This window comes from Orcinus orca, chromosome 6 (assembly GCF_937001465.1).
Source record: "Orcinus orca chromosome 6, mOrcOrc1.1, whole genome shotgun sequence".
In the NCBI taxonomy this organism is placed as follows: domain Eukaryota; kingdom Metazoa; phylum Chordata; class Mammalia; order Artiodactyla; family Delphinidae; genus Orcinus; species Orcinus orca.
In genome coordinates this window covers 112,871,078-112,898,272 of record NC_064564.1, presented here as the reverse complement: position 1 = coordinate 112,898,272, position 27,195 = coordinate 112,871,078, and the positions used below count along the sequence as shown (strand labels likewise).

General features: G+C 55.3%; 1 protein-coding gene across 1 annotated transcript in view; it reads left to right on the top strand.

Moving 5' to 3' along the window:
- The first annotated feature begins 3,908 nt into the window (after nt 1-3,908).
- ENG (endoglin) overlaps nt 3,909-27,195 on the top strand; it is a 29,824-nt gene continuing 6,537 nt past the window's right edge. Inside the window, exons 1-8 of the mRNA XM_004269181.2 lie at nt 3,909-4,327; nt 12,188-12,330; nt 21,107-21,247; nt 24,088-24,253; nt 24,962-25,127; nt 25,429-25,558; nt 26,001-26,175; nt 26,391-26,533. Coding sequence (XP_004269229.1) covers nt 4,261-4,327; nt 12,188-12,330; nt 21,107-21,247; nt 24,088-24,253; nt 24,962-25,127; nt 25,429-25,558; nt 26,001-26,175; nt 26,391-26,533 — 1,131 coding nt within the window. The 5' untranslated portion in view covers nt 3,909-4,260. The remainder of the gene's footprint in view (nt 4,328-12,187; nt 12,331-21,106; nt 21,248-24,087; nt 24,254-24,961; nt 25,128-25,428; nt 25,559-26,000; nt 26,176-26,390; nt 26,534-27,195) is intronic.

The following is a 27,195-nucleotide window of genomic DNA, read 5'->3' as shown; positions in this document are numbered from 1 at the left end:
AAGTGTGTGAGTGGTGCAGTGATTCTGACTGTTCGCCTGGGCTTTGAGCTCCCCCAGGCCAGCAGGCTGGCCTCCCGCTGCGCACAGGAAGAAACTGAGACCCAGAATATGTTAAAGTCTTGCCTGAAGCCACAAGGGCAGAGCCTGGATACCCTGTGGCTCCCAGACCAGTGCCCTCTTTCCCCTGTATCCACTTTTTCCCTTGCCCATGTGGGTCTGGCCCTGTTCTTTTCGACAGCCACTGGCTCCAGGCCGGTGCTGGAGACGGACTGCCGCCTGGTTGGGGGAATCCCTGGGGGCCGCCTAAAATTCCTCCAGTGGCCAGTGGCCAGGGTACACGTGCTCCATCCCTTCCTGCAGCCCCGGCCTTCCCGGCCAGCCAGGGGGAGGAAGGAGTGGAACTCGTGTACCTGCCCACGGTGGGGCCCAGGCACAGACGTCTGGCTATTGGCCACGTCTCTTTGGCGTATGGATAGGCAGGCGGCACCTGAAAATGTCTGTATCAGTCAGAGCCCCAGCAGGAAACAGATGGCACGCTCCAGTGGGGTAATTTGAGAAGAGTTTGATGAAGGATCTGTTGACACAGGTGTGGGCAGGGTGGAGGGAAACCACAAGGGACAGTGCAGAAGCCCGGGGCTGGCAGCGGCTGTGGGCCATGACCATCCTTGGCCTGAAGGGCTTTGTGGAGAGGGCCAGGTCAGGGCTGTGGCCTTCAGTGCAGGGAGGCCACCAATTTGCAGTGACCCTGCAGGGAAGGTATCAGAAGGACAAATCCTCCACTTCCTTCCCCTCTCTGAACTGTGCAGGGCTGAGAGGAGGTAGATGTGTCCATTGGGATGGAGCGTGCATCCGGGGGGCAAACAGGAGACCGCTAACTCAAGGTCTGTCCCTGCCTGTAAGACAGTGTGACCGTGCAGCTTCCTGGGGACAGGCAGCCCAGTCCCGGCCTGGCCTCTTCCACTGGGAAGCAGGAGCGAGGCTTATCTCTCTGTGCCTCAGTTTCCCTATGCCTCCATGGCCCCAGCCCCTGCCTTACCTTCCAGAGCACTTCATGATTTCAAGGGCCAAAGAGTCCTGGCTCTGTGCTGGGGACACAGCGGTGCAGAGGCATCAAAAGCCCCTGCCCTCGAGGGGCTTCTAGTCGAGTGGAGAGACCTACATAGCACGACTCACACAAGCGGGGGTGGGGGAGGCCCACGGTGCTGTGGGAGCTTCGGGGTGACCGCCTTTCCACCCCAGGGGGTCCCAATCTCTTCCTTCCTCCACCAGGTCTCTGGGGTCAGGGCTCCAGGCCCTCCTGTGCCGCCTATAGATTTCTCTTTCCCTGGAAGTCTGCTGCATGTTCTTCTGTGTCCACCTGCAGCCTCTCCTGCTTTCAAGAGAAACCCGGTGGGTCTTGTTTACAATGTGGGAGGGGTTGGATTGTGCAGCATGAGGGTGGGAGGGAGGGAGGTTTGAGAAGGGCCTCCTATGGGGTCCATGTTACGGCCTCAGATACCCCAACGCCCATTCTGAACCACAGTCCCCCTCGCCCAGTGACATCTGTCCTCTCCAGATTCAACTCAGATGGGATCAGCAGGGAAGGAGCTGAGCTTGGAGCCAGGCGGTCCTGGGGTCTCCAGCTGGGGGTCTCCCAAACCTCAGGAGGCCTTGGGCTCCTCCTCTGTCGATGGTGTGACTTAGGGGTGGCTGTGAGGATTCAGAGCTGATAAGGTGAACGCCTAGGGCGGGGCGGAGGGAGAGTTCAGCCCCAGGGAACTGGATTAACTAACTGTCCCTGGGGCACAGACGCTGGTAGGGGCGCCTGGGAAACCTCACCCAACCTTCCCCTACTGAAGCCACCCTTTGCCTCGTGGCACCCACCTCCCCATCTCCGTGGCTGCAGGAAAAGACAGAGGAGCTGCTACTCTCGGGCTGCCGCTTTGGGGTGGCCCCGTCCTCCCTGTCACGGCCTTCCTGGCCTGCTGGGCCGAGATGGGTCTCCTGTGAGCCCACACTCATGCTTGGCCGGGAATTGGCCATGCAGCCAGCCGCAGGGCTGGGCAAGAGAACCTTCCCTCCCCACCAGCCCCGTTCCCCACCCAAGGAGCCACACCCGCCCTTCCCACCCAGGGGTCAGCTCCTGCAGACACAAACACACTCCCGCTCTGCCCTCTGCTCCCTTCAGAGGCAGCCAGGGCTCCCACCTTCTTCTCCTTCCCTGGGCTTCAATTTTTCCATCTGTGATCAAGACAGTATAAAGAGAAAAAGCCCTGGCTCCATCCCCGCTGTGGGTCCCGCCAGCACACACCAAGATTTGTCTTCTCAAAGCCTGCTCTGCCAGCACCTTCTGCTCCAGAACCCTTCATGACTCCCCATGGCCTTCAGGAGAAAGCCCTGGCATTCAGGGTCCCCCTCCCAGAGCAGGGCCAGAGTCTGCCCCTCCAGGCTTCCCATCACCACCACACCCCTGCTTGTCCCATGGTGGTCAGGCTACTTCTTGCCTCTATGCCTTTGCTCAGGCTGGTCCCCAGCCCAACATGCCCTTCTCACCCTTCCTTCTCTCCCCACTCCCAACTTGCCCAGACCTCCACAGGCCAGGCCTAAATGCCACCTCCTCCAGGCAGCTCAAGCTTCCTCCTCTGAGCTTCCTTGGGCCTGACCCTAAAGTGCCACATGTGACCAGCACCATGGTAGGCATGTAGTTGGCTCTTACTGTTTGCAAAACAAACAAGGGACAGTTCTGGGATTGTCTCCCAGGCTCAGGGAGCATTGATGGGTGAGCGCTTCCTAAGTGCCAGGCCCAGGGCTCTGCGCAGCAGTGCCCCGACCCATGGAAACCTCACAACAGCCCGGTGAGGAAGGCATCATCGTGCCCACTTTACAAACAGGATGACTGAGATCTCACAGCTCAGAGCAAGCATGGCAGGGCCTTGAACGTCAGAAACGCCATTAAAGGGACTTCCTTGGTGGCGCGGTGTTTAAGAATCCTCCTGCCAATGCAGGGGACATGGGTTCAAGCCCTGGTCTGGGAAGATCCCACATGCCGCGGAGCAACTAAGCCCATGCACCACAACTACTGAGCCTGAGCTCTAGAGCCTGCGAGCCACAACTACTGAGCCCGCGTGCCACAACTACTGAAGCCCACGTGCCTAGAGCCCGTGCTCCACAACAAGAGAAGCCACCGCAATGAGAAGCCCCCTCACCGCAATAAAGACCCAACACAGCCAAAAAAAAAAAAAAGCCATTGAAGTGTGTCCCTCCCCCCCTCCCCACACACACACGCTTTCATTTAGGGCTGTCATTTGTCCCTGAAGTATTTTCCAGCCACGGAGGGGACAGACAGAAAGTGGCCCTCTGCCCATCCCCTGTCCTCTCTGGGCCCTGAGACCTCAGCCTCAGCTGCCAGGCTGTGCCAATTTTGGAGTGTTCCTCCCTTATCCTGGGCCTCAGGTTCCCTGTTTACAAAACAAAGGAACGCCAGCCGGGTGTCACACTTATGTAAGCCACCTTTGGTGCTCGATGAGACCTGTTCAAATTCCAGCTCCACCATCTTCTTGGGCCAATAATCTCATCTCTGCAGGCCTCTGTCTTCTCATCTGCAAAATGGGAACAGTGAGTACATGGAGCAGAGCTCCACATGAAGCACCTTGGCCAGGCCTGGCCCCTGAAATTTCCCCTTGGTGGGCTGTTGGGATGATTCTTTTCATCTGCCCCCTGGGGGCTGCCAGATGCACCCCACCAGCCAGCCCTGGACAAGGTGGGATGGGAGGTTGGGTGTGTGGGGAGAGGAGCCTGGAGCCTGGGTCCTCCCACCCCACTGCCTCCCCCACGCCCCAGGGCCCCCCACCCAGCGACAAAGCCCGTGATACTTCCTCTCCCCGCCTGGCAGGCCGCCTGGCCCGGCCCCTTGTCTAAGGAAGCGCATTTCCTGCCTCCCCGAGCCAGGCTGATGAGCCGGGAGCTCCACACTGCTGACGCTCAGACCCCAGCCTCCATCTGCATCCACAGGCCGTGACTGCTGCCGCCGTCCACAGGAGCCCCGCAGCCCCTCCCCGCTCAGCCCTTGGCCAGCGACCCCCGGCCTGGCCCCGCGCCCCCGTGCCCACTTCTCCTGACCCCTTGGCCGCCACCTCAGAAGGCTGGAGCAGGGACGCCGTCGCTCCAGCTGCCTGCTCCCCTTGGGTCCCCACGACAGCCCACGCCGGCCCCGGCGCCCGCCTGCAGCCCTGCCCCTGGACACCGGCTAAGGCCCAGCGCACAGATCCCCAGGTGGACAGCATGGACCGCGGCATGTTCCCCCAGGCCGTCGCCCTGCTGCTGGCTCTCTGCAGCCTCGGACCCACAAGTAGGTGTCCAGGGACCCGGGGTGGGGAGACTCGGCCGTCAGGGCACAGACCAGGCCCCAAGTGTTCCGGGCCTCCTCCGTGTGTCCCGAGCTCACGTCCAGTGGAGCTGTCCTGGGACGTTTGGACAGCCCAAGACAGATGCCACGGGGTGACCAACCATCCCGGTTTGGCAGGACGAAGATCTTTCAGCTCTAAAAATCTCAGGCAAACAGGGATGAGTTATTTACCTTAACTCTGGCTACCCTGGCTTCTGCCCTCCCAGCTACATCCAGTTTCTCCCCAAGAAGCCCAGGTCCCAGAGTGCTGTGCAGCCCCTGGAGACTCTCCTGCCCTCTCTGGGCCTTAAGTTTCCCATCTGAGGAACGTGTGGGATGGGAGGGGGTGTGCGGCCTCACAGTCAGATCGTGGGCTCTGGGTTCAAATCTCATGTCATTATTTCCTCGCAGTGTGATCTCGGCCTCTGAGCTGAGTGGGGATGGTAGGAGAGCTCCCCTCGGGGCTGTTGGGAAAGTCGGTGGTGAGGCAATGCTTGTAGAGAGAGGCAGGCTGGTTGTTTCTGTGTTGTTGTTGTTTAAGGATTAGTTTTAAACTCCTCTACCCTCACCTTCCCCGGGATCTGTGAATGGCTCCCAGAACCCTTCGGACGCGGTGCTCTCTCTGCTTCTACCCAGTTCTCTACTCCTCAAAAAGAGTACAAGATGCGGGCACAGGCCCGGACGAGGTGTTCTGCGGAGGCTCCCCAGCCTGGGGGCTTCTCCAGGTGGTCTTGGCCTCTGCTGTCTTCTGAAATGAGCAGATGGGGGGCAGTGACTCCCAGCCCCTCATCCCACTCACTGTGGGCCTTGCTATGCCCTGCCCCTCACCCGCCTAAAGCCCCGGGACAGCCCTGTGGACACCCCTTCACCTCTGGCACATCCAGGACCTCCTTAAAGGATCGGGGGTGGGGGGTGAGCATGGGAACAGCAGCAGCGGTGGCCACCCCCTCCCCACCCTACCGTAACCCGCAGCATTTGAAAGTCCCTAACCCTTGATCTCTAAAGCTCTTACCACTGCCTCACTGATAGACAGGAATGAGTCTCAGATATTAAGTGACCCAGCAGGGATTCGCCCCAGGCCTGGGCCTCCCCTGAGCACTTGCTCCTGACCTCGGGTGATAGGCGACCCCTCTTGATACAGCTCCTAGTCACCCTGCAAGACTGCGGCCTTTATTGCCCCATTTTACAGGAGGAGAAGTGGAGGCTGTGACCTGCTAAGTTCACACAGCTCAGACAGAAGCCCTACCTGAGCTCCACGATAGGCCCCCAGGCCACCCTGCCTTTCTCCCACCTCCCCCCACATTCTAGCTTGATAAGACTCTCTTCCTCTAGGTCATCAGAGAAAGATCCTGGAAGCTCTTTAGGGCCTGGTTTTATAGGATCAAAGGCACTGGTGTGCTGGCGAATAAAGAACAGCGGAGTGGGGGGTGGGGTGGGGTAACTTGTCAATATCCACGGTGTAAATGTTCCCACAGGGCTGATTTCAAGCTATCAACTCGGCAGACTCAGCGTTGGGGCGGATGCACAGTAATAAACCTTTATCTACTATTTCCACCACACAGATATTACAGACGTAGATAACCTCAAGAGCACAGATAATACAAAAGGGAATAAAATAATTAGGGAGTAATGAGTTTTGATATTTATTAACTTTTAAGTATATATAATTGATGTAATTGTAAGCTTATAAAATTTAATTTTTTATAATGGCTGTGTTTAAGAGCCAACTGGAAAAATGCCTGAAAATGTATCAACCTGCTTTGAGAGCAGGTACTAGCACCCAGTGATCATGGGGCTCAAGGGCACCCCAAAGCGTCCAGCCCAGCTCATCCTCAGTCTGGGAAACTGAGGCCCGTAGAGGGCAGATGGGGACCAGGGTCAGGGTGTGGGAGCCAGACCTCCACGCCAGGGGAGGAGGTGGGAGTGCTAGTGACCCAGGCATCCTCGTTAAAGCTGGAGGGGGTCAAAATGGCATGAAAACATGTCCCAGACAAGTCCAGCCTTCTGGGAACACAGCTTGGCAGACTCTTTCAAAACCATAACTTGTGTAACAGACTCATCTTCAGAAGTCAACCCCGTGGAGTTACTTGCCCAACTCTGTAAAGATGGGTGGTCCGTAGGTACCTGTAACAAAAACCGTACAACTGGAGACCACCCAGTGTCTGCCAGCCTGGGCCCTATGAAGTGGATGACCATGCAGTGGAACCCTACACAGCCGTTACCCAGAAAAAGCTAGCTCGGATCCACATTGCTGTGACATATGTCTAGGACACATGGTCAGGTGTGCAAACATCAATGAGTCCATTTCTGTAAGAATAAAATAGTAATAATATACCATATGCACAAAGAAAATCCCCACGTCACTGGTCTTTAGCACTGGGGTCCTCTAGAGGATTTTCATTTTCTAAGACACACATTTTTGTCTTGTTGGAATTTTTTTTTAATTGAAGTATAGTTGATTTACATGAACTTTTTAAAGAACAAATATGTAGAGGTTTTTAAAAAGCAATTTAACCATATATTCGCTTTAGTCCACTCCTCAAAGGAAACAGATAAGAGGGGGAAAAATGACCTCCCCGGCTCCTTTATTAGTGTGGGTACAGTTAGCATGCTGGTGGATTGCTTACTAGTTTTTGTCTAGCTTTTTAAGGTAATTTTAATGCAGGTGGATCAAATTTGGAAATCTTGTGTACCCTTCTTATGTCCCAGAAGTTTTCTGTGTTGTCATGTGGACTCCATAACCATCCCATTGTGGTTCTAGAATAGTCTCTCCCTCAAACGTGCCATCTCATCGTTTGCCTAATGAATTCTTTATTGTTGAATACTTAGGTGGCTTCCCCTTCGGGGCCAGTTATAAATACCACTTCCATGCATGTTTTTGGTACATGCATCTTTTCCTGTATTTTGGAGTATTTCACTTGGATAGAGTCCCAGAAGTGGAGGTGCAGGGGTTCGTGGCCCATGTTGGGTGGTTGGGATCAAAGAGTGTCTCCTAAGTGTGGATGAGCGTTCGCTGGAGGATGGGGTAGAGGTGAGACTTGAAGTCCCCCGCACTGCTGGCCACATGTGTGAGGGTCTGGGACTCCCTGGAGAGGGGGGCAGGGCATGTCCTGCTAGGGATGCAGGACACAGACCATGAATAGCCATCTCTTAGAGCCTGCATTGGGGCAGCTTCCCATTTGCCCGGAGGAAAGGGAGGTTGAAGCAGGAGCCGTGTGAACCAGGAGACAGTGGGTCCCTGGGGACAGTGGGGGCATGACCATTAAGGTTCTCACTTCAGCCAGACAGATGGTGACACTAAGACCCAGAGGGAGAGAAAGAATTGATGTCTCTCTCATGCGCACAGATGGGTCAGTGATGGGCCCTCTGAGGACAGGCCTGGTCTATTTATTTGCTTGAGGACCTGACGAGGGATCTGGGCAAGAGGGAGGGACCTCCTCTTCTGTGTCCCCAGTGCATCAGGCAGCCCTTTGTCTTTATACCCAGGTTACAGACGAAGAAATCAAGTCTCGGGACAAGTGACAGGTCCAGGCTTCTTTCCTCTGCATCTTTGGTGGCCTGGGTGGGTGTGGAAGGCTTGGAGCATTGATTGCCCTGGCTGTGGAGCAACCTCCCGCTTCTAGCTCCAGCTCTGGAGCCTCAGCCCTGGAGGCTGAAGAGGACCCTCGTCCAAGGCTGAGCTGACTTCAATACCTGTGACGGGGTGGGGGTGATGCCAGACACTCCTCTAGGCTTGTTTTGTGCACCATCAGACTTAACCTTCCCAACAGCCCGATGAAGCTGACACTTCTGTTACCCCCATTTTAAAGCTGAAGAGACTGGGGCACTGGCAGGTGAAGGACTTTGCCTGAGTAACACAGCTCAGAAATGAGCAGCTGGGGCTCGGGCCCTGGACCTAACCATACGCCATAGTGCCTTAGGGAAGGCGATGAGGCTCTCTGTTGCCAACTCCTCTCACCCCACACGTTAGGTTTCTTTCCTGCAGTGACCCTCCCACCTAGAGCACAACTGGATGGGTTCTTTTTTTATTTAAGATTTTTTTGATGTGGACCATTTTTAAAGTCTTTATTGAATTTGTTACAATATCGCTTCCGTTTTGGTTTTTTGGCCGCGAGGCATGTGGGATCTTAGCTCCCCGACCAGGGATCAAACCCACACCCCCTGCATTGGAAGGCGAAGTCTTAACCGCTGGACCACCAGGGAAGTCCCTGGATGGGTTCTGGTGAGAAGCTTTTCACAACAGGGTTTTAAAGGATGAATAGGAATTGAAGAGAAGTCAAATAAAGGAAGACTATTAGTCTGGGAAAGGGCATGGCAAGGGCAAGGAACAAGGTGTGTTTGAAGGAAAAGTTCACTTCTCCCCACTGCTGGACGTAAATAACCGTGACGGCGGTTGCCAGTTCCTCACACATCAGGATCCTCCTTGGCCCTGTGCACGTGTCAATTTTCCAATATTCTCACCAATTCGTTGAGGAAGGTATTTTGATGATCACCATCCCCATTCTACAGATAATAGCACTGAGGCATGGAAAGGAAGCTGGCAAGTAGCAGAATCAGGATCTGAACCTTCAGCGTCTCTCAGATCCCTGCACTTTTTAACTCCACTCCAGGTTGCGGAGTATGGCCTTAGCCCGCAGACATCGGGCAGCCAGAGACAGACTAGGGAAAGGAGTGTTGAGGCCTCACTGGTGGCCAGGCCCAGGGGCAGTGGTTGGACTGGACACAGGGAAATCTCTGAGGCCACGATTGGCCCCTGAAAGGAGCAAAGAGTGTCTGGGTAACTGAAGAAGAGGGAATGCAGAAAAGATCCTTGTCAAAGAGGATTGGCCCTGGTTTCATGAAATAATCACAGCTTCCGTGTCCAGAACACTTACTGGGTACCAGGCTCTGTACACGGGTTACCTCATGCAGCTGATATATAGCCTGCAAAGTGGGTGCTGGGAGCTAAAGCTGGATTGTCTGGGTTCCAATACGGGCCCTGCCACTTAACAGCTGCGTGCCCTCAGGCAAATTCTTGTATCTCCCTAATCTTCAGTTTCCCCTTGTGTCAAACGGTTATAATAACTGCACCTACCTCGTAGGGCTGCTATGAGCATTAAATGAATGAACCCACAGAAAGCCACAAAACAGTACCTGGCGCCCAGTAAGCGTGATGGAAGCTGTTTTGCAAATGGGGAAACTGAGGCTCAGAGAAGTTAGGCTTTTGCTCATGGTGACCAACTTTTTTTTTTTTTTTTAAATTACTTATTTATTTTTGGCTGCGTTGGGTCTTCGTTGCCGCGCGCGGGCTTTTTCCTAGTTGCGGCGAGCGGGGGCTACGCTTCGTTTCGGTGTGCGGGCTTCTCATTGCGTGGCTTCTCTTTGTTGCAGAGCATGGGCTCTAGGCACGTGGGCTTCAGTAGTTGTGGCTCACGGGCTCTAGAGCGCAGGCTCAGCAGTTGTGGCGCACGGGCTTAGCTGCTCCGCGGCATGTGGGATCTTCCGGGACCAGGGCTCGAACCCGTGTCCCCTGCATTGGCAGGCGGATTCTTCACCACTGTGCCACCAGGGAAGCCCCAAGGTGACCAGCTTTTTTAAGAGGCAGAGATGGGATTTCACTCAGACCATCCAGCTCCAGAGCTGGCTTTGCTTGACCATCATCCTCTCGGCCGCCCAAGGCGCTGGGGGTGGCCATTTGGAAAGCCCCCAAGGTGGCTCTGTGCTTGTGGGTGGGGGAGGCTAGGGAGGCAACAGAGGTGGAGAGGTGGCCCCCCAGTTGGTAAGTCTCTCACTCACCCGGTCACCCAGGGCCCCAGCGGCGCCTCCTCCAGCCCAGGTCCCGGGAGCCCCAGAGTTTCCCGTGGTGCCAGGGGATTGTTTTCAGCTCTGTCTGGGCCCGCCTCTGGCTCCGGGAGACAGGCCCTGGGCGTCACACTCCCTCCTGTCTCCCCATTCTCGTCTGCGGAGTGGGGGCGGCCAGGACTCGAAAAGGCCCCAAAATAAATGGACCTCTTATCTGATCTCCCAGCCTGGCCTGTTATCTGATCATTACATAATGGCTAGGCCTGTGGCCTCTCCCGCTGGCTGACACGCTGACGGCATGGAGGAGGTGGCCCCAGGCGGCCCCAGCAATCCGGAGGAACTGGGGTTCCTGGAAGTCTGGGGAGGGGGCAGGGTAAGTGCGAAGGGAAGGAGGAAAGCGCTACACTAATCTGCAAGCCAGACCCTGGGTCTCTGTGGGGAGAGGTAGGTCCGAGCCGGCCATCTCCTGTCTCCGGGCCTCGGTCTCCCGATCTGTACAGGAGGACTAAGAAGCAGCCAGGAAGTCTGTCTTCACTATCAGGGACAGGGAGAGCGCGAGGGGCTTGGTGGGTCCCACGCGGGGGGTCAGCAGCAGGTTGTGTCAGCCCTTGAGTCTACTTGAGCCTGAGACATCAGTGACCTCCCTCACAGAGGCCCCCCACCTGCAGGCCACCCTGTTCCACCACATCACCACCCACCTAGGACAGTCAGTTCTTCTCACGTGGCTGAAGTCAATCAAAGAATTGTGATAAAAAGAACTGCCACACACCCTATCTCACCTCTGTGCGTTGTGTGGGTTCTATTCTTACTGTCCACTTACTGACGAAGAAACCAAAGCCCAGAGTGAAATCGTTCGCCAAAGCAGCATCAGCGCTGGGCCTGAGATTCAAACCCAGGTCGGCCTGGCTCCAGGAACCTTGCTTTTAATGAAAATGCAGGCACTCTGGAGTCCCCGGCACATAGGACAGGGCCAGGGTGAGGATTTATAAGCCAAATGTCCTTGTCCCGGACTTATCCTTCCCAAGGTGTTGCCGGTGGGTGGCCGTCTGCCGTCCTTCTCTGACCCCTGGGGGTCCTGAGCCAACCAGGCGGTGGAAGGAGGCCGGGTTAGGCCAAAGACAGCCCAATAGCCCGGGATTCAGAAGAAGCCTCCCTCCCCCCTCCTCTGAGCTGGCGTCGGCTGGACGTGCGGCCAGGCCCTCCGCACCCATCTTTGATCTCCAAGAAAACAGGAAGTGAGCGCGACAAGATGGAGACACAAACTTCCAAACAGTCTCCCCTTCTCTGTCCTCCTTCCCTCCTCCAGAGCCCCCCCTTCCCTGGCACATTCCTCAGGACGAGGTGTAGGGGCCTCATTTCCTCTTCCTCCTCTGCTGGGTCAGGGTGAAATTCCATTCCCTTCCCTCAGGACCTGCGCTTCCGGGCAGCGGGCTCTGCAGCCTACTCCGGCAGCTGCCCTCTGAACCTGGGCTCACTCTGTCCGTCGGGGCCAGGAGACTCTCAACCCTCCTTGGCCCGTTCCTCCCGGTCTCCTTGAGGCATAAGAGGGGAATTTTTGTCTCCTGATCCTTTGGAGGGGACCAGCCCAGAGGCTTGGCTGTGTGCACAGGTGGGTCCTGCCACACATTTAGGGTTGCCAGATGTAGCAAATGAAAATTTAGGATGCCCAGTTTAAGTTTTAATTTCGGATAAACCATGAAAAACTTTTTAGTATAAGTATATCCCACGCAATGTGTGGGATATACTTATTCTTTAAAAATATTCATTTTTTTATTTATTCAGATTTAACTGGGTGTCTTGCATTTTATCTGTCAACCCTACACCTACTAGCACTGTGACCTCAGGCAAGAGACTTTGCGTTTCTGAGGTTCAGTTTCTTCATCTGTGGAATGGGTATAATGATATCCACCTTGCAGGGTAGCTCTGAAGATGCAATAAAGCCCTTCACCAGTGCCAAGCACCCAGTAGGCATTTGGAAAGTGGGAGCAATTGTCACCACGTTGCTCTTAACTGGCCCACTCTCTGGCTGTGCTTTCCCAACAGGTCTTGCAGAAACAGTCTATTGCGACCTACAGCCTGTGGACCCACAGGTGACATACATCACCAGCCAGGTTTCTGAGGGCTGCGTGGCTCAGAGCCCCAATGCTACCCTGGAAGTCCACATCCTCTTCTTGGAGTTCCTAAAGGTGAGTGCCTGATGGCAGGGTCAGGTGGGGACCCAGCAGATGGCCCAGGGCCCATGAGATGAGGGGAACTTTTCCTTGTGGCTGTCCCTGGGACAGTGGGCTGAGTCCTCACCAGGGCCCCTGTCAGGAGTGTGACATCGGCATCTCATCTCACAGGGCCTGTAAGGGGTGGCATTTCTGGGGCAATCTTCTGGATGCCCGCACAAGACCCTGGTGGAAAGGGCTGTGTTTGGCCGGCAGTGGAGTGGAGAAGAGCCAGGCGAGCTGTCATTCATGTACCTCCAGTGATGGGGAGCTCACTGTTTCTCAGTGACACGGCTCTGCTCTAGGCAGCTTTGACCTTGAGACAGTGCTTCCCTCGAGCGCAAATCTACCTCCCTGGAACGTCACTCATTGAAGATCTTGTGACCCGGCCAGGCAGCCCCCCAGAGACTGGAAGCCGGTGATGTCACCTCAGAGACCATTCTCCCCACACCAAGAAGGTCCACCATGAGTTTGTCTAAGTCCCTCTTGATAATAATAACACGTTTATTGAGCACTTACTATGTGCTAGGTACTGTGCTAGGCCTGCTAAGTACCAGGAACAGAGTTAAGCACCTTTCGTGTATTAAACCTCCTGAGGGCCCATCTGTCAGGGTCTGTTTCCCCACTTTTCGGAGGAGAGACCTGTGGCAGGCTGAGAGAGGTGAAGCGACATGCCCGAGGCCAGAGTTCGCTAGATCCCCAAGACTCCAAGCTAGGCCGTCACCTGGGTCTCCAGTGGATCTCAGTGTTCAGCTGGCGCCTGGCCTGCCCGGGGTTGGCAGCCACACCTGGCCAACGCGGCCTCAGGTCCTGATAGCGATTTAGTGGTGTCAGCTCGGGGTGAACTTGTGGCCCCCAAAACTGTTAGGTTGCCCTGCATTTGTGCAGTGATAAGACAGTGCCAAGACCACCAATATCGGGGGGCCTGCTCCCCACCACCCTGCCTGCCACCAGGACTGTGGGTCTCGATAATCCCCGAGTCGAAGATAGTGCCAGACACACGTTGTGTGGTTTCCATAGCCATTGTAATTTTTTTCAAGTTTGCTCATGATATGGAAAATGAGATTGCCCTCTGTAAGTTCATTACGTGTGTTCGGATGTTCAGGTCTCTGTGCCTCGCCTGGGTGGCACTGGGACCCCCCCAGCCCCAATCACTCAACAGTGAGCCAGTGTCAGAGAAGGCTCCTGGCCAAGCACCCAGGTCTATTGGAGACAGATATGTAGACAGATAGCCAGCACCCAGATGACTGGTGCTTTCTCGGGGGGCGCAGGGCAGGGGTAGGCCAGCTGCTATGGGATTAGGCCGGGCTTCATGGAGGAAGCAGGAACAGTAAGAACGGCCAGAGTCCACGGAATGAAGGAGGCCGTGGGGAAGAGCAGAGGGTAGAGTGAACGTACAGGCAGGAAAGTGGGACTCAGCTGAGGCTGGCATGTGATTCACTGCATCGGAGCTTACAGTTCACCTCGGGGCAGGGCTGGGGAGATGGACAAGGCCCCGTTGCCATAGGAAGGGGTTCGGTCTTTATCCTGTGGGCAGTGACAGTCATTGGAGGGTTTTTAGGGGCATGACAGGGTGCTGCTGTAATATGTCATCCTAGAGAGCTCATGACAACAGAATCTCCCTGTCACACTCTGCCTCTTCCAGAGAACTCAGTCCATGGAGTGTCCGGCTTTTAACTCAAGGAGTCAGGCTGCAGGCTCCAGGACGGCTGGACCTGTTTGTTTGAGGGGGTGATGGAGAGAGCCAGGGTTCGGGAGATGGGGGTTCCAGTCCTGGAGCACCTCGTATCGTGCCTGGCATGCAGAAGGGACTCCTCCCCACGCTCCAGTAGACACACACTTCTTGGGCTAAGGGACTCACCGAAGAATCATGGAGTAGCAGAAGCTGGCCCAGGGCCTGGAGTATACCAATGACTCTTTGTTGAATGTATGAATGAATGAATGCACTGCCATGTGACCTTGAGGCCAGTGTTAAGAGCATGGGCTCTGGAGCCAGACAGTCTTTGAATTGAACCTTACCCCCCACCACTTACAGGGGCTCGATCTTGGGCCACCTCTCCAAGCCTTGGTTTTCCCTGGGAAACATGGAGGTGATAATCGTACCTAGCTCACAGGGGGCTGTGAGAAACCAGTGGGGTAGCACAGGCAAAATACTGAGCTCGGGCCTGCCCAGAGCCACTCTCGATGTTCAGTCGATCTGCCTGTTGTTATCATAACGTCTCCTCTGTGGGCTCCGCGTCTCCCCTGTCAATACCCTCATTCAGCTGAGCACGCTACAGTGTGCAGCACATCTTCCCGTCAGTCAACTAATTTGATCCTCATAGGTTGTTGCTACGAGGCGGCTGAAACAGGGACTGTGAGTCCATCTGCAAAGGGGGAAGCTGAGGTCTGGCCTGACGGAGCTGGGTGCTCCTGGCTTCTTGCCCCAAGGGTCGAGCCCATGATCCCACCAGATCTACTACTGTGACAGCGAAAGACCCGTGGCTTCCCTGGGAGACATCTTCCTCCCCAGGTGGCCCCCAAGAAGGGGGTCTACAGCTCAACAGTCCCCCTCAACCAGTCCTCGCCAGGTGCCTGCTCTGTGCCCAGCCTATGTTGGGCATTGATGGTACAGAGAGAAAGCAGATCTGGCCCTTGCCCTTGAGCCACTCACAGGGGAGGCAGAGGTGGGCGCTGGCATCCCTGGCACCAAGTGATGGACTCGGCAGCTGGGGAAGGGGATGCAGGGGCCTGCTGGCCCTGGGAGGATGATCACTGAGCGTGGAGGGAAGGAGGCATTAGGGGAACGACTCCCAGTGTCTAGCCAGACCGAGAGGGGAGTCAAGGGCATTCCAGGCAGAAGTCGCTGTGTGAGCAAAGGCCTAGAGGCAAGAAACACGAGCGGGCAGCGGTGGCATGGGTGGCGACCGTCTCAGCAACGGGCCCAATCCCTCCCAACCTATGGCTGCTGCCTTCAAACCCCGGCGCAGAGAAACAGCTTTCCCCTGCATCCCCGCGCGGCCTCTGAAGCCTTAGACTTCCTGTGGGTGGGCGGCAGATGAGTTGTGGCGGCCAAGAGCCTCGGGGAAGAGAGGTTCGGAGGGGGGTGTGTGTGTGTTGGGAGGGTTTGCAGACAGACGAGGGGGCCGCCGGGCAGGGGCTCTATCTTGCTGGGTCCCCGAAGGGCAAGCTGGAGCCTGGATTCCGGGAGGGGGCCCAGGGTCATATCCTGACCTGCGGAGACAGGAAACCGGCCTGGTGTCTCAGCAGTTCCCGTCAGGCCGACTACACTGATCTGCTGTCCTCCTAACAAACCCCAGACAGCCAGAGCTGAAGCAGCCGCTGATTCACCCCACTTCTGGGCAAACTCAGGGAACTGACGCTGCCTTGCCCACCCCCGAGCACGCGACTCACGGGGCTCTGGCACCGACTCTTTCCTGGGGAGACGGGCAGACAAGGCTGCTCGGGCAGAGGGAGGGCAGGGGGCCCACGGGTTCCCCCAGACCATCCTGGGAGGCTGTGAAGGGCTGTGGAAGGCAGTGCCGCCCTCAGACCTGGGTAAGGGGTCCTTGCCTGGCACCCACAATTTGCAGCCCCTCTCTGGCCCTTGTCCAGTTGCATCTCCCCTGCCCTGGGTGGGGAATCTGCCGAAGGGACCTGCGTCCCTACCCTGGGAACCCAGGACTCCAGAATTCCCTGCCCAAATGCGCTGGGCCTCCTCCCAGAGTAGGATGGGGCTCTTTCTTGCCCTTTCCTCTAGAAGGGGCACTGCACGGCTGGGGTCAGCTCCCTCAGACCTGAAGGCTGGGTGAGGTGACTAAGGGTGGACACTGATGGTGCAGAGAGAAAGTGGACCTGGCCCCTGCCCTGGAGCCACTCCTGGGGGAGGCAGAGGTGGGCGTCAGCAGCCCTGGTACTGAGTGATGGACTCAGCAATGGGGGGCACAGGGGGCTGGGAGGAGTGAGCATGGCAGAGCTTGGGCATCCAGGCTGGTTTTCCACACATGTCCATGTGAAGAGAAGCAAGGTGGGCTGGGGCCAGGGGCTGTCATATATGTTCTTGTGCCAGGCCTTGCAGATATTAGGGGCAAGCTTGGTGGAGGGGCATGGGCTGGGGGTCAGACAGACTGGACAGGGATCGCATCTGCTCTCTCAGTGCTGTATCCCCAGTGTTCAGCTCAGGGTCAGTCCAGGTACTGGATGGATGGATGGATGGATGGATGGACGGATGGGTCGGTGGGTGCATAACGGAAGGAAGGGGAAATATACGTGTGTATAAGCATTTGCCTGTTGTCCATCCCCAAGAGGTTAGTGGTGTCACTGACAGTTTGCGGGTGTTACTCTTGTTCTCTGCCAAGCTCCTTGATGACAGGCTTGTGCCTTCTTTCCTGTCCCCCTTTGACAGCATAGAAGCCCCAGGCTGGGCCCAGTGCTGGTCTCTCAGACAAATGAACTGGGGATGTGGGGAGAACACGGGCTGACCAGGGACCCTCAGCTGGGGAGAGGAGCATGCCTCTCCTGGGTGTTCTGGAAGCCCACCCTGTAGCCACCTGGCTGGAGACCATGACCCCCAGATGCCAGGAGGAGCCCCAGGAGGCCAGATGGAACGTCACTGAGCCCAGCTCCTCCCTGCACAGATGGGGAGACTGAGGCCCAGAGAGGGGAAGCTGCAGGGTGGCGTGGCTGAAGTAGGTCCCAATTCCAGCTAACTGCTGCCCAGCTCTAACGCCAGCCTCCTCAGCCCCCAAACCATGGCACTCCTCTGGACGAGCGGGCAGGGAGAGAACCGGCGGTCGTGAAAGCCAATCTAGCAATACTACCATGGGCACTGGACAACCCGCTTTGCAGGCAGACTCTCACTGAATCCTCACAAGTCTATGAAGTGGGTATATTGTTCAGCCCATTTTCCAGATCAGGAAGCCGAGGCCCAGAGAGTGGAAGTAACTGCCCAGGGTCACAAGCGAATGACTGAGCCTGGGTTTGAATTCAGGTCAGTCTGGCTTTGACCCCCTTCACCCGTTACCCTGCCTGCATGTGCCGTCTGAGTCTGCTGGGGTGGACAGAGGACGGCTGGCTCCAATCTGGCCGGCTCCAGTCTGGCCCTCGGAGTGGGGGGGCGGGCTGCAGGCAGCCCCGAGGCTCCACTCCTAGAAGAATTGCTGGAAGCGACTTTCTATAAGTGGCTACTAGCACTCAGGACCTCCTCACCGAAATCTCCCCTTCCCGCCACTGACTGCTGGGCCAACAATGGCATCTGTGGGACACGGGCACAAAAATAGAAACATGGTCTCCCGCCCACTGGCTCAGGGAGGGGGCCGGGGCGGGCCCAGGCCGGCCCAGGTTGCAGAGCTGGGGGAGAGGGTTTGGCTGGCCTGCCCGCCTCGGCTGAGCTCCCAGAATTCCCAGGATGACATTGGGAAGACTGGGAGCTTGGGGTGGGGGGCAAGGCAGGCCCGTTTCTTTGCCTTTGGGCTCCAGGCTGGGAGGGAAGAGGGAAGAGGGAAGTCAGCGTGTGAGTTACCACGCTGATGAGTCAGGGCCATGAGATGGAAATGTTTGCTGTGGAAACCCTGACTGGGTTTTTCTGGTAACCAGCTGGCCTTCGGCTCGGCACAAGGGCTCAGAGACCCCAGGGAGCCCAGCCAGCCGAGTTTCCACATGACTCGCGTGCTGTGTGGCCCTGGCCCCTGCCTGCCCCTCTTTGGGCCTCAGCCCCCACCCCCTTCCCAGCCCCCAACTCTACAGGGAGGGACTTGGTGAAAACTGAATTGGGGGATTGTGCCCTGGGAGCACAGCCAGATGTCATGACAAACGTCACCAAGCTCCAGTCTCCTAACCCCCTCACCCTCAGCATGACCCGACCCTGACCTCTACTTCTCTTTTTTAACTTCCTTTGTCCCGAGCCCCACCTGGTTTTGGTTCCCAACCCTGTCTTACTCCCATTTCACAGATGGGGAAACTGAGGCACAGAGAAACTGGGACAGTTACAGAGCGGCAGCAGGAACGGATGTTCACAGGGCTCTTTCCTCCCAGCTCAGGGGCTGCGCTCCCAGTCGCTCTGTCACCTGCAACACTCTCGGCCTGCGGGTACCCACCCAAGGGCAGAGGAGGGATCTCCTCATCTGCAGCAGCCGTGGCACCTCCAAACCATGGGGCCCATCTATTCACCACGTATGGGCCTCAAGGTCTACTCCTCTGTGGGAGGACAGACAGATGGGGCTGGACAGTGATGAACTGTGGGGCAGTCTGGGGAGCGGCAGGATTGAGAGGAAGGACACGGTCCAGGTGAGCTATCCAGGGGTCCAGGCACCCACTCTGGCACCAGGCTGATGTGCACGGGGCGCCTGGCTTCATCACTCACCTTGGCATGTGACCTCCCTGCCCCCGATGGCTGCATCTGTGAAATGGGAGAGTACCTGCCCCTGCTTCATGAGAGCATGCGCAACTTTCACAGCACAGATTAGGTGGAACCATGTGAAATTACTGATATTTGATTGTTGTTTCTTTAAAAGCTTTATCGTGAAAACATTTGCCTGTTTAAAGTGTACAGTTGAGTGGTTTTTATCAAATACACAGAGTTGTGCAATCATATTCGATTGTTCAAGCTAATGCTACACAGGCAACTAAGGTAAGGAAGCTGGGGTGGGTGCCTTCTTGATGGTTCAGACAGGTCAGCAGTGCCCGGGCCTTTCCTGACACTGCGGAGGTGGGTCTTCCTTCACTCCGGTTAATTTCAAGTACTGATCAAAATCCTGGAACAAAATGTCAGTTCTGACCTTTAGATTGGTGTTTCATATTTTACCAGAATATGATATTAAATCCAGTATTTAATTCTTCAAGTGTTTAGAATGCATAATATTTTTAAAAATTGATGAAACAAGATATTTCAAAATCCAAAAGTTATAGACCCATTAGAAAACATAAATTAATCAAAAATGTGAACTTATACAAACATAAGTTTGAGATACATCATTCTACTATAAATTAGTATAAAAGTGATTATTCAAAAAATAGGCAACATAAATAGCTCACTAAAATGAAAAAAATTATTTATGAAACATTGAAAATGAAACATTATTTGCTTTTCTGTTGTTGTTTCAAAGAGCAAACTTACAAAGAGTGATTATGGTGTCATTTTTAGGTAACGGAAATATTTCTGGCAGATTTTTCCAGCAGCTGAAACACTCTCTGGCTCTGTGACATCAGTTGGGGAAATGGCCCAGAGATAATTAGAAGTTAAATCTAAAAACTTTCCACTGATGTCTTCATCTTGAAATATCTGTCTCCTTTTTGATAAGTTTGAGGAGATTTGGGGAGGGTCAGCTTTTTGTCTTTTGGAGAGACTGCCAGCTTTTGAGAGCCTCTGGAGTTTGTGTTTCAGTCAAGTGTTTCCATCTGTCTTTGTCCTCGTGAGGACGGGGCTTCTGAGGCCTATACCTGTCTCAGTTTCAGGAGTCACCTGTTCATACTCCGTTGGTTCAGAGAGTCTTTGAGCAGAGCAGGGGTTCTTCTTTCGATAGAAGCTTTGCCTTGTGGATTGCTGTGTTCTTTTTCTTCTTGAGAATAAGGAGGTATAGAAAAACGTGATGGGACAGGATAGCGGTTGAGAGTAGAGGCCTGCCCAGGTCCAGATCTTAGCTCCATACTTACTTGCTGTGTGATGATGGGCAAATGACTTCACCTCTTTGTGCCCCACTTCCTCCTCTGTGAGTGAGAATAACTATGGTACCTACCTCTTCGGGTTGTCGTGGGGATTAAGTGTGAGTCAATGTGTAAAGCACTTAGAATAGTCTAAGCACTTAGTAAGCACTATATAAGTGTGAGGTATTAATTATTTATTGTTGTTGTCGTTGTTATGAAAGCATTCTAAATGCATACACCATGATCAATTAAAATTTTTAATGCAGTCGGTACCTCTCAAGACATAAATGATTTCAACTTACATTTCTTATAAAATATCAAAATAATGGTATTACTCAACAAAATATGAGTATTTAGTACTTTAAAATAGTAAAGCAAACAGGAATACTGCAAACTGGGGCGGGTTTGATGCCTCAACGCTGTTGCATAGGGACAGAGAAAGGGCGCAGGGTACTCTCTAAGTCACACAGGCGTTTGCAGGCCTGGTACACAGCAGGTGCTTTGTGGAAATAATAAACCTCAACTGACTACTGGATAAAGTTCAGGTTCGTTGCATTTACTTATTTATTTTCATGGAAAGGCATTTTATTTTATTTTACTTTTTATTTATTTATTTATTCTTTGCGGTACGCGGGCCTCTCACTGTTGTGGCCTCTCCTGTTGCGGAGCACAGGCTCTGGACGCACAGGCTCAGCGGCCACGGCTCACGGGCCTAGCCGCTCCGTGGCATGTGGGATCTTCCTGGACTGGGGCACGAACCCGTGTCCCCTGCATCGGCAGGCGGACTCTCAACCACTGCGCCACCAGGGAAGCCCAAGGCATTTTATTTTAAATATAGCCGTGTGTACATGTCAATCCCAAACTCCCAATCTATCCCTCCCCGCTACCCTTAAAGAAACATCTCCTTGGATTTGCTGGGACTCATCTCCTTCATTCGTTCAGCAAATATTTTTTCTGGGTACCTCCTGAGGGCCAGGCACTGTGCTGGGCTCTGGGAGACAGGAGTGGACAAGCTGGGCAGGGAGAATGGAGTGGAAGCTTACAGTAAATGAGTCGTCACTACTGATCTGGTGGCACAGCCTGTGCAGTCTGACTGGTCTCTGTATGTGTCTCTCCCCTGCCCCCGTTCCAGGAGGTGTCAGTGCTGGAGCTGACTCTGCAGACATCCAAGCACAATGGCACCCTGCCCCGAGAGGTGCTTCTGGTCCTCAGCACTAACAAGACCATCTTCCTGAAGTTGCAGGCTCCGGGAATCCCACTCCACCTGGCCTACGTGAGTGTGTTACCTCCAGCCCCAGCCTCAGGCACGGGCCTGCTGTCCACGTCTGTGGGCCAGGGTCCCCTACTTCTCGTTTTCATTCTGACATTATTCACCAGGGCCCTGCCTGGTGAATTCCATGGGGCCCTGACAGGGAGAACGCAAAGGGCAACAGAACCTGGGATAAAGAGCCCAAACCTGGAGGTGGGAATCAGGTTGATGTGCAACCCTGGCCAACTCCAATCCCCTCTCATAGCCTCAGTTTTCCCATATGTGCAGTGGGAGAACTGAGGACAGTCCCATAAAATAACCTTGTCACTGACTTTGAGAAAGTTACAAGACATAAATTTGAACATATTTAAGTGCAGACGAAAAAGGCCAGGAAGAAACCTAACAATGATGGACTTCCCTGGCCGTCCAGTGGTTAAGACTCCACGCTTCCAATGCAGGGGGCACGGGTTTGATCCCTGGTCAGGGAACTAAGATTCTGCATGCTGCACGGAGTGGTCCCAAAACCAAAACCAAACAAAAGAAACCTAACAATGCGTTATGGGTAGTTATGGGGAATTCCCTGGTGAAAAACAGAACGAGACAGTACTTATGGCTGGGGACTGGGATTCAGAGAGATATGTTTTGTTCTTTAAACTTTGTTGAATTTGCAAGATTTGCTATAATTAGCATGGCCTAAGTTGGAGAAAAATTATTTTAAAAAAAATTCAGATAGTAAGTGTCAGACACATCCACCAGAGAGAGGAGGTCCACTGTCCGGGACCCACAGAAAGGAAGTTCAGGGCTGGAGGAGGTGGGGCGGACCACGGCACTGCCCGCTACACATGGAAGGCCCTGGGAGGTGATCCCCAGATGCGAGCAGCTGTTGTTTACAGCCAGAGAAAGCAGAGGGGAGGGAGCCAGAGCCCGGGGGAGAGCAAAGATAAATGCGAGAGAGACACAGGAAGAAAAATGACAACGGAAAGAGGGCGGGCCTGTTGTGAGAGGAATAGACAGACTCTCAGAGAGACCACAGAGTTCCAGCAGCGGGAGAGAGGAGCTGGGGACCTGAAGAGAGGCCCAGATCCAGGGCTGCCTGGGAGACGGGCCCAGACACGGAGAGAAGTTGAGGGGGTGCGGGACTGGCGGCAGGGGCAGCACAGAGGCAGACGGACGGCCCTGGGAGGGAAGTTGCAAGCCTAACGAAAGCCAACCAGGAGGGCAGAGCCGACCGACCCCACGCGGCACATCCCTCGGCTCCCAGTGCGGGAAAGCGAGATCCTGCCACGGCTCCTCCTTCCTCTCGACTCTCCCCTTTCCCCTTCCCATTCCCGGACGCCCTGGCGGCCCAACCCCGGGATCTAGGCCCGGCGGCGGGGTTCCGGGTGACGCAGGGCCCGTGAAAAGCGCCCGCCCGCCGGGCCGGAAGGTCGCAGCAGCCGCCGGCTCCGACCTCCGCCAAGCCTTCCTTCCCCCTCCCTCCCCCGACCCACGCTAAGAATACACGGCCGGGGGGCCGGGCCGGGGGCACCTCCGGAGCTGCGCGCGGCCTCGGCCCGCAATTTCCGGAGCCGGGCCCCCGCAGCCGGAGCCGGGACGCTGCTGGAGGGACAGAGAGCCTCACGGGGGCGCAGGCCTCTGTGCCAGACCCAGCGCCAGGAGACTGAGAAACGCCTTGCCCTTTAATCCCTATTACATCCCCATTTTACAGAGACCCTGAGGGTCAGATGGGTAAAAGTCCCCCCGCCCCCAGACTCTCCAGCTCTGATCCACTGCCCCAGCCCTTCCACGCGGGCGGGCGCTGGGCTCCTCACCCAGGTGCTCATCGCTTTGCCTCCCTGTTACAGTCCTGCTCCATTCCAGGTGGACCATTCTATGGTGTCTTGCCTCTTGCCACTGTCAGGCAGTCCCCCTTAGGATCTAGCCTGAAGCCCTTATGCTGCTGCTGCTTCAGCGCAGTGCCTCTGGCTTTGGAGACAGATGGAAAAGGACCTCTCTTGAGTCTGTGGCCCCAACAGCTTCCTCTGAACCCTTTGACTTCACCAGAGTACCTACACCAGGAAGTCTTTCCTATTTCCTTCCCCAGCCCAGCAGAGTCTCTCCTGAGGCGTGGGCAGTGGAGGCAGTGAGGTGCTGGAGCCACCCGGATTCTCATCCCTGCCCATCCAGGGGACGTGTCCTGCTCCTTTGTTTCTTATTAAATAATATGCTCTGTCTTCTGTGTTTCAAATGACTTGAGGCGTGACTAGTTTCTGGATGGTAAGATCCCCCAGAGCAGGGACCACCCCTGTTTGTCCTTCATTCATTCATGAATTCATCCATTTCTTCTCTCTTGCCTTCTCCCTTCCCACGTGCAGGGAGCACCTGCCATGTGCCAGGCATCAGGGAGAAGCTGCCATGTCAGGATCCCAGTGCTGGGCCCAAGGCCCAGCACGAAGTTAGACAAATATTCCTCAGTGCCTACTACGTGTCAAGTCCCCTGCAGGGGTGGGCGAGGCAGGCGTTGTCCCTCACAGACCTTAGAGTGTGGGGGAAACAGACAGTGACCACAGATGTCGTTAAGTGTGGGCTGAATCAGGATGCCTATGGAGGGGTGCGGGGGTGATGTTTGGACAGGTGGAGGCACGTGGTTGTGTGTCCATCCAGCTCCCCAGGTGTAGAAAGGAGATGGGCAGATCCGGCTCTGGGGGAGCCCTCGTCAGGGGACTGTGAGCTAACTTCAGGTCCACCAGCCTCAGCACCCTCAGGCCTGGCCTCCTCTGCTCGGCCAAACCGCTGCCTCCTCAGATTAGCTCCTGACCTCCTGCATGGGACAGAGGGGACTCAGGCCCGGGAACAGCACCCTGAGCCTTCACGTATCTCCCCAGAACCCCAACCTGGTCATCTTCCAAGAGCCCGCCAAGGTCAACACCACACAGCTGCCACCCTTCACTACCAAGGGTGAGCTCCTCAACTGGGCGGATACAAAGGGCCCCATCACCTCTGCTGCTGAGCTGAACAACCCCCAAAGCATCGTCCTCCGTCTGGACCAAGGTCAGCTTCCCCGACAGCCGCTCTGGGTTCAGGACTCGGCTCTGGAGGAATGTGAACTCCTCTGGCTCACTCCTCGGATGTGGACACCGAGGCACTGAGAGGGGATGTGATTTGCCCCAGGTCACACGTAGCAAGTCAGCGCGCTCTCAGGACAGCGGTTACCCCTTCACCAAATGTTAGGTTGAACCATGTGAAATTGCTGCTCTTTGTGTTTCTTGAACTATAAAAACAGCACTTTCTTATTATTTCTTGTGCACCTACTAGGCAGCAAGCCCTATGCTAGGCATTTGGGGACTCTGTGCGGACAGACCCAGACCCTGCCCTCCTGGAGCTGGCCCTGTGGTGGGGAGATGATAGTAAATATGTACACAAACAAATCCTATAATTTCAGGTCATGGTAAATTCTATAAGAAAGATAAAAGGGGGATGATGTGCTGGTGGTTGCAGGGCTGCCTCCCTAGCATTATGCCATGAGTTCATACCTTAAATTAACCCTGTGTTGACAGATGAGCAAACAGAGCCCAGGGACTTCCCCTGGGTCTCTCTGCTGTAAGTGGTGGAGGGGTGATTTGAACCCCGGTCCCCCCATGCCCCTCACTCTTTGCTCCTCCATCCTGCCTCCCCCACCATTTCTGTGGCTGAGGGTGGGCGTCTGTATTAGATGCCAGGCTGCTCGAGGAGGAGACATAACTGCGCTTGTCTCCGCAGCCCCGAGGTCACCGTCTTCCTGCAGTCTGGAACCCCACAAGGACATGGGCCACACACTCGAATGGAGCCCTAACGCCCAGGCCTCCGTCCGGGGCTGCCGCTTGGAAGGTGTGGCTGGCCACAAGGAGGCGCACATCCTGAGGGTCCTGCCGGGCCCAGAGGCCTGGTAAGGGTGCCCGCCCCACCCCCCCCCCCAGCCCCACCCCTTATAAAGCCCCGCCTCTGTCCAAGCCTCAGCCCCGCCCCTGGCCTGGTCAGAGTCACCCCCACCTATCTCGGGGCCCCGCGCATTTCCTCGTCCACCCCACGGACCCACGACCCACCAGGTTAAGACCGCAGTTGCTGCCCACCCGACCCCAGGTCTTGCCCCTGCCCCGCAAGTCCAGGTCAAGCACCAACCCTCCACACCCCGCCCCCTGCACCCTGCACTACCGCCCGCTCTGATGCGGGGGTCTGTCTCCCCACAGGCCCCGGACAGTGACCGTGAAGGTGGAGCTGAGCTGTGCTTCGAGGGATCCCGACGCCGCCGTGCTCATCCTTCAGGGTCCACCCTACGTGTCCTGGCTCATCGACGCCAACCACAACATGCAGATCTGGGTGAGACCCCGTTCAGGTCTCCCCAAGGCTCCCCAAAGAAAGAAACCAAACTCCCTGCACCATCGCCCCAGCCCTGAGGCTTTATACGTGATGATCCTTCTGCCCCCAACCTCTCCTTCTGTGCACTATCTATTCTTCCCTCAGACCTTCACCTAGATGTTACCTCCTCCAGGAAGTCTTCCATGATCCCTTAGGGAGGCCCCTAACCCAGCCCACAGGGTCAGGAAGGTTTCCTGGAGAGGTGAACTCCAAGCTGAGTTGAAAGACGAACAGGAACCAGTAGATGAGGGGAGGTGGCCCAGGCAGGGGAAACAGCAGGAGCGAAGGAGAGAGCAGGATCGAGGCCTGGCAGACCCTCACTGGCCTGCAGGTGCCCCCGCCAGGCCGTGTGCCCCCTGACTGTGTCTGTAGCTCCCTGCTCTGCCTCTCTCCCTGTCACTAGACCACTGGTGAATACTCCTTCAAGATCTTTCCGGAGAAGAACATCCCTGGCTTCCACCTCCCAAACACAACCCAAGGCCTGCTGGGGGAGGCCCGGAGGCTCAACGCCAGTGTAGTAGCGTCCTTTGTGGAGCTCCCTCTGGCCAGTGTCGTCTCTCTGAGGGCACCCAGCTGTGGTGAGCACCCGGATCCCTTCCTCGCCCGCCTCCCTTCCCTTGCCCTCCCCTTGGGTCTGTAGCCACGCCCAGCTGCTGTGTGTGCTGGTCAGAGCCCCATTTTCCTCACCTGCCTCTCGGGGACACTGAGAGTACCTAGCTATAGAAGTGCTTAGTGCTTAAGAGCACAGCGAGCCCGCAGTGACTGTCTGCCGGCTGCCTCTGCTGCCCTGCAGGCAGTGGGCTGCAGCCCTCACCCACACCGGTCCAGACCACCCCTCCCAAGGAGGGCTGCAACCAGGAGCTGCTCCTGTCCCTGATCCAGCCCAAGTGCTCCGACGACGTCATGACGCTGGTACTCAACAAAGACCTCATCTCGGTAAGGGAACTCCTGGCCTCCGGCCCAGCTGACATGGGCAACTGGTCCTTCCTCTAGCCCAAGAATCTTGGGGTCCTAATCCAGGCAGGGGGACAGATCATATCCCTCGGCAAGCGTCAGTTTTTCCACTTGTAAAATGGGGTTGATAATGGTCCCTACCGTGTGGTGAGAATTACATGAGGTCTGACGACCCAGCCAGGTGTGGAACAGTAAGTGCTCAATAAATAGATACTAGGTAGGCGTCCTTATTAATCCTAAATGGAGGCTGAGCTGAGTGGCCACTTAGAATATCTATACAGTATGATCTCTGCCTAACTGAAGAACAAAGATGTTTATTATAAAAATAACACAGGCTTTTTTAAATGTGGAAAAAATTAGAAGAAAATCTCAGTCACCCCATCCAAAGACAATGGCCACCAACAATTTGGTGGATTTCTTTCTGGAATGTTTTCTCTGTGTATTTCTTATACAGTTTAATCATATTGGATGCAATTGTCTGTTTCCTGCTATATTCATTTAATGTATTTTTAAAACTTTGACATATGTACTTAATCATATCACTTTTTGGTTATTTTTTTAACATTGATTTATTTATTTGGCTGCGCCGGGTCTCAGTTGCGGCAGGCGGGCTCTTAGTTGTGGCATGTGGGATCTTTAGTTGA